The sequence below is a fragment of the Aspergillus flavus genome, chromosome 4 (assembly GCF_009017415.1).
Source record: "Aspergillus flavus chromosome 4, complete sequence".
Lineage (NCBI taxonomy): Eukaryota > Fungi > Ascomycota > Eurotiomycetes > Eurotiales > Aspergillaceae > Aspergillus > Aspergillus flavus.
Window position 1 is genome coordinate 4,650,879 of NC_092405.1, and position 11,995 is coordinate 4,662,873.

The 11,995-nt window shown below is 47.8% G+C and overlaps 4 protein-coding genes across 4 annotated transcripts; 3 read left to right on the forward strand and 1 right to left on the reverse strand.

The window, feature by feature from the left end:
• Positions 1-570: 570 nt before the first annotated feature.
• F9C07_10168 (putative cytochrome P450 monooxygenase) lies at positions 571-2,278 on the forward strand (the record flags this gene model as incomplete). The annotated part of the gene is made up of 5 exons (XM_041292500.2): positions 571-636; positions 684-1,472; positions 1,519-1,833; positions 1,886-2,052; positions 2,113-2,278. 5 exons carry the CDS (start codon positions 571-573, stop codon positions 2,276-2,278), a joined length of 1,503 nt encoding a protein of 500 aa, XP_041146965.2.
• A 1,305-nt stretch (positions 2,279-3,583) lies between these two features.
• On the forward strand, positions 3,584-5,230 carry F9C07_2203426 (putative benzoate 4-monooxygenase cytochrome P450; the record flags this gene model as incomplete). Its single annotated transcript, XM_071509558.1, has 8 exons — positions 3,584-3,775; positions 3,835-3,941; positions 3,995-4,154; positions 4,221-4,333; positions 4,394-4,577; positions 4,643-4,801; positions 4,856-5,045; positions 5,109-5,230. 8 exons carry the CDS (start codon positions 3,584-3,586, stop codon positions 5,228-5,230), a joined length of 1,227 nt encoding a protein of 408 aa, XP_071366755.1.
• A 1,135-nt stretch (positions 5,231-6,365) lies between these two features.
• On the reverse strand, positions 6,366-8,470 carry F9C07_10166 (uncharacterized protein; the record flags this gene model as incomplete). Its single annotated transcript, XM_041292508.1, has 7 exons — positions 6,366-6,939; positions 6,993-7,166; positions 7,221-7,295; positions 7,347-7,564; positions 7,621-8,171; positions 8,230-8,294; positions 8,352-8,470. 7 exons carry the CDS (start codon positions 8,468-8,470, stop codon positions 6,366-6,368), a joined length of 1,776 nt encoding a protein of 591 aa, XP_041146967.1.
• Positions 8,471-10,197: 1,727 nt separating this feature from the next.
• On the forward strand, positions 10,198-10,889 carry F9C07_2233396 (uncharacterized protein; the record flags this gene model as incomplete). The annotated part of the gene is made up of 2 exons (XM_071509933.1): positions 10,198-10,367; positions 10,436-10,889. The coding sequence occupies 2 exons, from the start codon at positions 10,198-10,200 to the stop codon at positions 10,887-10,889; spliced, it is 624 nt and encodes a 207-aa protein (XP_071366756.1).
• Between the last annotated feature and the right edge of the window lie 1,106 nt (positions 10,890-11,995).

Here is an 11,995-nt window from a genome sequence, read left to right on the forward strand (position 1 = left end):
AGCTACGTGTACACCTTTGGGTAGCAATCCCTTCGGAATCAATGTGTTTCGAGCGAAGGAATTCTACAGGTCGGCAATGAATATCTTGTTTTCGGGTGATATGATGTGTCTCAGGGAGTCGTACACTTGCCAGCTCATCCCCCCACCCTCTCCCACCCAAAAGCCCAGTGTATCTAGATCTCTAGACTCTACAATTTTGTGCGGTAATACAACCTTCTTGCTGCATGCGGATAAGATTGGTGCTCGTCCACGGAATTGGGATACCGTTTAGCTGTTTCAAACTTTAAAGTTATGTCATGTCAACTTTGTACTTTTGTAATCAATTGATCTACGGTTCGGGTGAAAATCCAAGCGCGTGAGGTTGCATGTCAGCGACAGGAATGTTCGCATTCCAGATTTCCATTTGCGTTGCTCACATCCGTAAGGCAACCAGTTAGCAATGTTCAGACCCTTTTGCCTCTTTGCTACAGCCATTCGGATTGTGATCAGGATTAGAAGATAGAACGAAATCACGTATTTTCGATATTTTCTAACACTAATATCCTCCCACGTTTGGAGGATTTCTCTCATATGATGTTGAACAGCATCAATATTCCGCAGAACGCCATATCATGGGCAGTGGCATGTGCGGCAGCTGTATGTTTACCCTGTACACCTTGCGCGCTTCTCTCTAATCAAAACAGGCCACCTTTTGCCTTGCGAGCAGCGTTGTCTATAACATATTTTTCCACCCGCTCGCCAGGTATCCTGGTCCGCTATCTCACGCCGCCTCACGCGTCCCGTACTTTATCCGCGTATTCAAGGGCACTCTTCCGTTTGATATGCTGGACTTCCACACACGCTACGGTGATGTGGTTCGTATCGCCCCGGATGAGCTAGCCTTCTCTCACCCGGACGCATGGAAGGACATTATGGGCCACAGCAAGGGAGGCTTGTATCTAGAAAAGGCTAGTTGGTTCTATCGACCTCTTGAATATGACCCACCACATATTTTCAACGAGGGTCGCCAAGCACACAGTCTTTTGCGTCGGCAATTGGCTCATAGCTTCTCAGACAAGGGGATGAGAGATCAGGAGCCAATGATCCGGGGGTATGTTGATCTTTTACTACAGAGGCTGCGCGAAATGGGTGGCAGAGAAGACACAGTTGACATTTCCGCCTGGTACAACTATACAACCTTTGATATCATCGGCGACCTGTCATTCGGTGAATCATTTGGCTGCCTCAAGGGCTCAAACTACGATGAGTGGATTGAAAGTATATTTCGGGCGTTCCCCTTTATCACAGCTCTGCAGGCCCTGTCATTCACTCCCCTAGTCAAAGAGGTCTTGCTGGCCTTGGTACCCCCGTCTATGCGTGACAGGCGTGAGAGGCTGAGAGATTTCACGCGGCAAAAGATGCTTCGTCGGATGGCAATTGCAGAGGAGCGGCCTGACTTGATCGAAGGGCTTTTAAAGAAGAAGGAAGAGCTGGTACACCCTCCACTCAATCATTAGGTGTCACTACTAACTATTTCAGGGTTTGACCATAGACAAGCTCACCGCCAATGCGGAAACCCTGGTTGTCGCCGGCTCCGAGACAACGGCCACTTTGCTCTCCGGTGTCACTTACCTCCTTCTCAAAAACCCGGAAGCCTACCAGAGGCTAAGAGAGGAAGTACGCTCGACGTTCAGCAGCGAAGATGATATCAACCTCAGCTCAGCTGCTAAATTACCGTATATGCTAGCCTGTGTCGAGGAGGCATTGCGCATGTATCCACCTGGTGCTATTGGTCCTCCTCGTGTAACTCCGAAAGGCGGAGCGGAGATATTAGGAGCTCGGATTCCAGGAAGAGTATTTACAACACGGTCTTCAACTACGTTCGTCGCTAATATCTCCTGTATAGACATACGTTTCCATTCACCATTGGGCTCTATATCGGCGTGAGGAGTATTTCACAGATCCACATACTTTCCACCCAGAACGATTCCTCGGGGACCCTCGGTTCTCGAATGACCGACATAACGTCCTCCAACCGTTCCATATTGGCCCCAGAAGTTGTCTAGGTCGCAAGTAAGTATATTATCTTCCTAAAAAAAAGAAAAAGAGGAAAACTGACCAATCCTCTTTCAGTCTCGCATATAGCGAAATGCGCCTGATTTTAGCCCTCTTGTTCTTCAACTTTGACATGGAGCTATCAGACGATTCACAAGATTGGATTCAGCAGAAAATCGTTATAATGTGGCAGAGGGGTCCTTTGAAGGTGCATTTGACCTATATCCATAGAAACAGCGCTTAATTCGTTAATTGTATATAAATCATCTTACCGGCAAACTTTTGACTAGAATGGTCCGTGGGTCAAAGTTCGGGTGTAATGAATCTGAGCCAAACAAGGTTCCTCACCCACTTTCGGTTATGATATGTTCTCGATAACCGGGTTTTAAATCATATATTTAGATAGTCGTGACTATAAATCAAATACTTATCATTCGAACTGGTGGTTTTCATTTTGGCTGCCTCTTTTGCTTTTGGTTTGTTTCCAACCCGATGACCAATATTGCACACTGCCCTATCACTGGCCTCGGCCACAAGTTCAGCGTCAATCCCTCGGCGGATACGACGTACTATATTACGATATTACTACTACAGCACCGTCAGTTATTGGCGATGGAGGTATTAGGATATAGGTTACTTATCCTAGTAGAAGGCAATTCAAAGTCATTAGTGCTGTGCTTCAACCTATTCCCCAAGGAGAAGTTCGGACTTATGTGTCTTATCACCAGCGATAATTAAGATATTGTCAAGAAAGCTCAGTATGGGGATCTGCCGTGAGATGGGTTCAGGAGTGAAATATGATTGAAGAAATGAGTACATCATTGCTATAACAGGTCCAGGAGGCGGTTGGTTATGATTGAGAGAAACATACATCTTACCAAAGCGCACAGCGTCCGGCCAAGACTCACACTGTGCTCGCTGGGCTCGTTTACCCGCTACGCTTCGCTAACCGAATAGCAAATGATAAACCGGGATATTGTAAGCATGACAGCCCTTGGCGGGACAGACTCGCATATGGTCTAGGCAGGATAGCTGTGGAAGCAAGTGCTGTCTTTCCAATACATTCTAGGTTTGAGGTCCCTGACTCAAGAGTCCACACCCATTCTTTCCATTTCGGAATGGCGTGGTCGAGAATTGACTCTGCAGTAACTGGAATTACTATAGGTAACAGAAACAGAATGGGCAAATCGAGACCAATGCCACGACTTCTTGGTTACTCAGATCTGACTTTATGGCTTTCCCTACCCATGCATAAAGCCCGTAATAGCCGCGGGTGTGCCTTAATACCAGCATTTCCGCGGACCAAACGCCAATAACATATATTTAAAACAATGTCTCATATGACATCAGGATGTGGTGTTGCCTGATGCTGGAGGGGGTGTCGCAGGATGACACATTGTGGTGTGATCGGTTCTCGACATAAAAACATATATTAGAAAGATGGCACACACAGAGCTGATGAAGATTACCATATAAAGAGAGCGTTTAAGTCTAACAATGAGTTCAGGTTTGCAGAATTTCAGCATTGTACCTGGCCTTTCATGCTAACATGCAGTTAGAACCAGTGTATCCCAGGTTTCCTTTCGCTCGCCCTAGTGGCGATGAGCCACCCGCAGAGTTTCACCGTCTCCTCCGAGAATGTCCTGTTTCCCGCGTGGAACTCTGGGACGGAAGCCATCCGTGGTTGGTGGTAAAACATAAGGACGTATGCGAAGTACTTACGGACCCCAGACTATCCAAGGTATAAGCATGTAGACAAACCTCCGTGAAGCACGGACGAATCAACTAACGTTGTCGCAGGTTCGTCAACGAGACGGCTTTCCGGAAATGTCCCCTGGTGGAAAGGCCGCTGCGAGAAACCGGCCGACGTTCGTTGATATGGACGCTCCTGATCATATGCACCAGAGGTATATCTCTCCAATAAGTGCTCACAGACTATCTGGTACTAATCGGGGTGCAGGAGTATGGTCAGCGCCTTTTTCAACGATGCATATGTGGAGTCTCGCCTTCCGTTCATTCGAGACACTGTTCAGTATTATCTCGGTCGGTTGATTCGGGCAGGTGAAGATGGAAAAGAAGTGGATCTCGTGAAGCATTTCGCTCTGCCAATTCCCTCCCATGTGAGTACTACACGTATGAAGTGTCACTTTGTGGTCGTTTGGATTAACAATCGGATACTGTCACAGATTATCTATGACATACTCGGGATACCAATTGAAGACTTCGAGTACCTAAGCGGCTGTGATGCGACGCGGACTAATGGAAGTAGCACTGCCGCTGCCGCTCAAGCTGCCAACAAGTAACGCCATTCCATGTCAATTACGCGTGAGTATGACACTTAACTGATATGTTTCTGTAGGGAGATTCTAGAATATCTGGAGCGGTTGGTCGATAAGAAAACTACAAACCCCAGCCACGATGTGATAAGCACCCTCGTCATACAGCAACTAAAGCCAGGACATATTGAGAAGCTTGATGTCGTCCAAATCGCATTTCTTCTCTTAGTGGCTGGGAACGCAACCGTCGTAAGCATGATTGCCTTGGTATGATCAGATTGCCCACAGTCTAGATGTGTTAAATAGCTTGGACTGATTTATCACATCTATAGGGCGTGGTAACCTTGCTCGAGCACCCAGACCAACTATCGCGGTTACTGGAAGACCCGTCGCTCTCCAATCTATTTGTGGAGGAGCTCTGTCGCTTCCACACGGCATCCGCTCTCGCTACACGGCGTGTGGCTACTGTGGACATCGAACTCCGAGGACAAGTCTGAACCGTTCGTGCATCAGTCCCTTCTCCAACTACTAACTATTAATACTAGAAAATAAGAGCGGGGGAGGGCATCATCGCCTCAAATCAAGCAGCGAACCGTGACCCCGGGGTCTTCCCAGACCCAGACACCTTCGACATGTTCCGAAAGCGAGGACCAGAGGAGGCTCTGGGTTTCGGATACGGTGACCATCGTTGCATCGCGGAAATGCTTGCGCGTGCGGAGCTAGAAACTGTCTTTTGTAAGCAAAGGTTCATAGAACTTGTGCTTTGATTTGGAAACTTACGAGTCGATACTTTTGTAGCTACCTTATTCCAAACCTTGCCGAGCCTTAAGCTGGCGGTCCCAAAATCGGAGATTCAATGGACACCTCCTACTAGGGACGTGGGTATCGTTGGACTTCCCGTCACTTGGGATAGAGATTGAGATGAGGAAGGAAATGTGAGATTCCAAATTGTAAATTGCGTAATATTGAAATGTTCATCTGACGTGTTCAACACTTAACTTTTCATAGCGAGTTTACGAGGAATAGACTCGCAAGTAGATCTGTGATTAACGTGTGAAAGAACGTTGCGAATTCCCAGATCAATATCGTCTAGCTTACATCAAGAGACATTAATTTAGCGGTTTAAAGAAGCGTCGTATTCCCATCAAGGTTAAATCTTGCACGAAGACTATCCCAAAATCAACCTCAACAAGAAAAAATACTTTACACTTCGCACTGTGGTTTCTCTTCTCCGTAGCTTTCATCCCCAGTTTGTCACCCACACACACCACAATCAAATCCCCAAACAGCACATTATCAAACGATACCGTCGATCTGCAAACTCTCTCAAGTTAGCAGAGGTTAAGTTCGGTGGGTTCCCCAAAACCTAGTCTAACATCACCTCCAGTTGGACTCTCTTAAAAGCCTCGCACTCCTGAGCATGCATCAAGGGAACGCATTCTTCGGATGATCCACCCCTTACCGATAGGCTTGGATGAACCCCGATTAGCTTTACACCGCTACATCCCCTTCATTCACGAGCCAGATTACCCATTAGTCCAATGTCTATTACATAATTCTTTGCTATGGACCTTTCTAGGGTCTTACATCTTATTTGCCCGTGGCTCTTACATTGCATGTCCAAACCGACTTTTGCGAGTCGGACGCTGAAGCGCACACTAGCCCTAAGCAGGACCTATATAGATTAGCCGAGGTGTATAACTTAGACTAAGGCTAATTTGCTACACGGCAAGGAAAGACAGCACCGCCACTTTTGAAAGTATAGAAACAAAAAAAAATAGAAAAGAAAAGTAAACATATAGAAATGTTATAATAATTACTGCAAATTAGGTATAGAACAAGATTATCGAACCAGCTAGACACTCGAAAAAGAGTTTCAGCCCACGTCGCAAAGTATATAAACCGTCGGGTCATCTATCAACATTCAAACATTCACCCGGGTAAGGATGGGACAGATCAGTCCTGAAACGAGTATTGCTACTCGGTGTAGGTGTTCCTTTATGGCTATCGTTATGAGCATCATTGCAATGGCTGCTATGACTTCTACTATTCGTATCAAGATCCGCGGTGTGGAGAAGTAGGGGAGAGAGGGTGGGATGGTGGCGGAGAGCTAGGGGGCGAGGTAGGCGAGGTAGGTGAATAGGGCGCGATATCTCCCTCTAACTCTACGAGAGCGGAGCTGCCGAGTTCGCTTCTCGCAGATTGTCGTTGCCCGGCGACTTCAGCAGGCAGCTCGCTTCTCATGGCTTCCTGTTGCCCGGGGTATCCTCCCGCGAGCTCACTGCGCCTCGAGTCATCTTGTCCGGTGCCTCCGACAAGGGCGGCTGCTGCCGGATCTTTCACGTCTTGTTGTGTTTGTTCCACTTCGGTCGGTACACTGTTCTTCTTCCTCCGCCGCAGGTAAAAGAACAGAAGCGCAGCCAGTAGGGATACGCCCGCGACGCCGCCTACGACACCACCCACAATCGCGCCTACATGCTTAGACTTTGAACCACTGGATGACTCGGAGGTTGGGATCGTGCGTGTGGGTGCGCGGGTAGCAGCGGTGTATGTGCGCGTGAAGAAAACAGACAGGTCCCGGTTATCAAAGCCGTCCGCGGGCTGTGTGGTATTGGCGCCCCCTGTGGCACTATAGAAATGGTCAGCTTCAAATTTCCGGCTGCAATTACCCATGATACGTACGATCCTCCAACCGCGGAGATAATCTCGGACGGAACTTCATAGCTCGTGAGGTTGGGTCTGAACAGTGCCCATATCGCATCCTGGGGATTTTGCTTTCCGAGGTACACGTTGTGCATTCCGTATATCGCAGGGATATCACAGTCCGTGTCGTTTGGCTTCGTACCGCCCATCACACTGCTTCTAATCAGATATACACGTTGGCACGACTTCCGTTGCAATGGTACTTACAGCATCTGGGCGCCATCTACAACAGTGCAGGACATTGAATTCTTGGGATAACCGCTGTCGGTACCGTTCGGATACCTAAACCGTGTCAACTAAATCACCCTGACCTATGCAAGGCCCAAAACGTACCATTTGATCCATTGAAAAGACGGTAAGGTCAGAATATAGAGATCATCAAAGCCAAGCCCTTCTGGAGCCCCGAGGCCACCGTAGAGATAAATATTATACGAGGAGTAATCTTCAGCCCAGGTTGCGCCGGCACAGAATTTTCTCCGTTGATCTGGTACGTCGCCGGTCGCCTTTTGAGTGTACCACTTACCACCCGAAATGTCATAGAGCAAGATCTCCTGATGGATGTTAGTCGTTGAAGTCCAAGTCGAGAGGGTGACTATGAGGTACGCACATCCATAGGCTGGCCGATGGTAGTGCCATTATTTGCGGACTGCACGCCTCCAATGTACACCAGCATGCCGTCACTTGCTGGGATATATACCATCGACCCTTCGGCGCGACCGATCGTGTCCGGACCCGAAGAATTCGTCCACGTATTCTGCAGCATGTCGTATTGAAGCATAGTCGACAAAGCCCTGGAAGACTGCGATCCCCAGTTGGGGACCGACGTATTCGATAGCCATCCACCATAGTAGAAGGCGACCGCACGATCTTGTATCGTTACTCCAGCGCCGTAGCTTGCCCTTTTGATACCTGCCTGTGTGCTATCGGCGCTGACCGTTTGCCATCTGTTGTAGAGGGCATCGTACGACCATAACGAGAAGTTGCTGGGGGTACCCTGGGAGTACTCGCCACCGTAGAGGTAGATCATCTTGTTGACGGTGTCGGGCCATAGAATTCCTCCGTTGACATCAGGCGCGTCGGTGGGTTTTGTCAGATTGTTGTATACCGCCGGCATACCCTGATTGTTGACATCGAAGTCCGCGTAGAGCAAGGCCGTATCTTCAGAAAAGGAGAGGTCAGTAGTCGCCGCGAGGATACCGGTGGATGACGGACATACTTGTGGCATTGTCGGGATATTCACTCAGAGGGTTATAGTTCACGAAGCCGCCATCGATATAGAGCCTGAGATGGTCAGTGGGATCAATCGTCAAACCTGAGTATGGTTAATAGAGGTCGCACTTGCGATCGATCACAGCCGTCTGGTGTCCCCAGAGCCGGCAAAAGTCCTTCAATATGTCTTTCTGCTGGAGGCTCAATCCGGCGAGCCCCAGGAATAGAAGTAACTTCCTCGTCGTCATGGGTTCAAGAGGGACAGTATCTTCTACGGGCCTCTCTCTTTCTCTGGGGAAGAAATATCGCCCACGATCATTCGTATTCTCGGGTCGTCTTCAATGATGAGGTTCACAGGATGACTGGTGTCAGCGAGTTTGGAGAGATCAGATTCTCTCAGCCTTGCTGGGAAATGGCCCCAAAATGACCCATCTATTAGCGTGTCCAGTGGATCTGCAAGGCCCTCCATGTCCAAACTACCGAGGGGATGGATTGGGCGAATCCGGGACTTTATCCAGCTTGTCCAGCAGTGGCTGAGCTTGCGATCTCCACTGCGGTTAACCTTTTCGAGTCTAGATTGCACAGTAACGCATCCTTTGCCAAGCCATGTTTGTTGTCTGAGAGTGAGGGCCTGCCAGACTCCCAAGACTTTCCCACTGTGCTTCCCCTGTCTCTCACTCCCTCTCTAGCCTTTTTCGATTTTTAGTTTGTCTTTTCTAATCCAATTCAATGCTCTTCAGCAGTTCCTGATTTAACTATCAAGCATTCAGTGGACGGATGAATGTCGATTGTGATTGAACTTTTCCCGGCCCCCACGCGAACCAGCCGTAGTGGAACTGCCGATCCTTCAACGTTGCCTGGTCACATATCCCGAGCTGCTCTGCTTTTCTGACTGCTCGTCGAGTGGGGTATTTTATGCTCTGGGTGTTCTCGTCCTTTCTTCATATCCCGGAAGCACCGGGAATCAAACTGAATCCCCAGCAGAAACGTTGAATGTTCATCCTTCATTGGAGGGTTTGCCAAGAACTTTCCGATCCTTCAGCTATGTTGTGGAAATTACGCACAAACTGAACGAGAGAGAAAATATCTGGCGATGGCCAACAAAACCTAAGCATTTATAAGCCTATAACCCGATGTAAGTAAGACAAGCTAAGCATGAATTCTAGACTCGGACGTACCGTTCACACGGTACTATATACATGGGTCTTCTGTTTTACTCTGCCTTCCACTGTGGGTCCGACCCGTCGAGAAACGGTGGAGAGGCCTTTGCAGTCTCTCTTCTTAGAGATGTAGATGTTCTTTTTTGTATAATGGCCGTACTCGTTAAACAATTGGAAATCTGTCTGGTGTACTTGGAATTTGTACCATTATTTGGTCACACAGAATGATATGTCTATAAAGCTCGTAGTCTCGGATAACCCCTCCAGGACGATGCTGTCGTCAAGCTCGGATCAGTTATATATATCGGGATCTCCGAGATAACTCAACTATGCTACCTAGCGAAACCAATTATTCCTCTAGTAATAAAAGATATAACATGCTTAGGTCTTGTTATAACGACATTTTATTTATTTATTTTACTTTATTTTTTTTTTTTAATTTCCAGTTTCCTTCGTGGTTTAGTATGGGCTTTCCTGCACTGGAGTTGTAGTGGCGCTATGGACATGTCCGGAGTCGCGCTGCCTCTCCCGTAAGCGGGATTTTCCCATATCGTAACTTGGTATAACCGTACCATCGTTGGAGTCTGACTATATGGTGGAAAGTAAGCAGCAGAAAATATACGTCCACCGCCTATAGCGGCTCAGCAATTCATAAATTCAGGGAGAACTCTACGAACGTTGCCAACATAAGAACACCGTCCAATTTACAAGATATTTGGTGCCTTTAGGGGGCGCTGGTAGATCCTATTAAGGTCGGCTTTTTTTTTTTTTTTTTTTTTTCTTTCTTGTTTCCAAAAGTCTTGTGGATCTCAATAATGAGGAGATACTTTAGGCACGGTCGTGGCTTCCTCTCTGGTGATCCTGCAAACTCGGCATTCCAGAACTACCCCATTGCCATAGAATCTCTCACTGCGACGATACTAGATCACCTGAGCTTTGAGGAAGCCTGTGTCTTACCATTAGCTGTTTCAACTACTAGCGCTGGGTTAAAATAGAAGGACTACCTGAACCTTCCTCTCCCGTCTTTGACCAAGGTGGAACCGGTTGGTCAAGTAATCTTGATCTGGGGGGTGCATCATCAGTAGGGGCCACTGCAATTCAGCTTGCCTCTGCGTCTGAATTGAAGGTCATTACAACTGCTGCTCTGCCTAACCACGCCTTGGTGAAGGCGCTTGGTGCTGACCTTGTCTTCGATCATAAATCTCCCACCGTGGTCGATGATATTGCTACAGCAATTGAGGACGCTGTCTTCGTTGGAGCTCATGTTGCAATTGTTGGACCTGGAAGTTTTAAGGCTGTGGCTGCGATCATGGGCAAGATAAACAAGTTCGCCCCAGTAGCAAGTGTCTTGCCATACGGCAAACCAACAGAACAATTCGCTCCGAATTTTAGTAAGATAAGACCCCACAGCTGTCTGAAATACTGGATCTTGCAGACTGACCTTTGTTCCTTTGGAGTTCTCGCATTCGATATTATCAAAGAACCGCACCGGTTCATTGGGGCTTAGATTTGGGGCACGTTCGTTCCCCAGGGTTTGGCAAACGGAACACTCCAAGCCAAGCCAGATCCCCTAGTCGTGGGTACCGGCATCGAGGCTATCCAGCACGCTCTTGATGTTCAAAAGAGGGGTGTGTACGCTAAAAAAGGTTGTGGTCACTCTATGAGTTATTTTCCACAGCTTCGGACAGCTTAACAAAGAAAGGAGTTATGAAAAAGTGGTTCAAATTCTAGTTACACTGTTTTCCCTCGAGCATAAACAATACCAGCCCCTAAGATGGCGTCGGGATAACTGCTATTTGACACCCTGGATGCCACGGTTGTAGAACGAATAGCGCCACATAGCTGTTTCTGGCCTGCAGGTTGGCATTTTTACGAACTCCAATTAGAGTGGTACGGTTGACCGCCCCAACCCGGCTCCCGGTTCGAGTTGGGTTCTAGATCTAGGAACCGCTCCGGTTTCGGGTTCTAGAGTCAAATGTAAGCGCTCTGCGGGTGCACTATTATCTATAGGCGGTAGGCCTGCGGAGCGCGGTCGGCCAACGGGCTTCAGAAATGCAGTACTAGAAGGCTAAAGGTCGTTTAGGATTATATAGCAGTTCCCCTATATCGTATAACAGAACAAATCGCTTGAGGATCGGAATCCTCTGCGCGATTCTAACATAAACACATTTGTGCGTTACATAAGCCGGCGGCCTTCCGGCGGCTCGCTTGCGCGGGGTATAGTTGCCTGAGGCAACCGCCGTTACATCTAAACCCACACCAAACCCGGAAAACCCGCTCCCGACCCAAAAAGGGTCATGTGATTTAAAAATCTAGGTTTTCTAGATTTTTTCTAGATTTTTTCTAGATTTTTGCTAGATTTTGATATAGACCTAGATTATATATATATATTTAAAATATCAATTCAATATATATAGAAATGGTAGAGATATAGCGCTTTAAAAGTCACCATACTAGGCCTAATTAGATAAAGCGCATGATTAATAATTGACGCCTTACCCAATTAGGTTTAAGCCGTGGCTTGGCGGGGCCCCAACGAGTCGGGTCGGTTGATCTAGATTGGCTCGGGTTCGGGCCGGTGGCGGATCTTGAACCCGAAACCCGAGCCGGGTC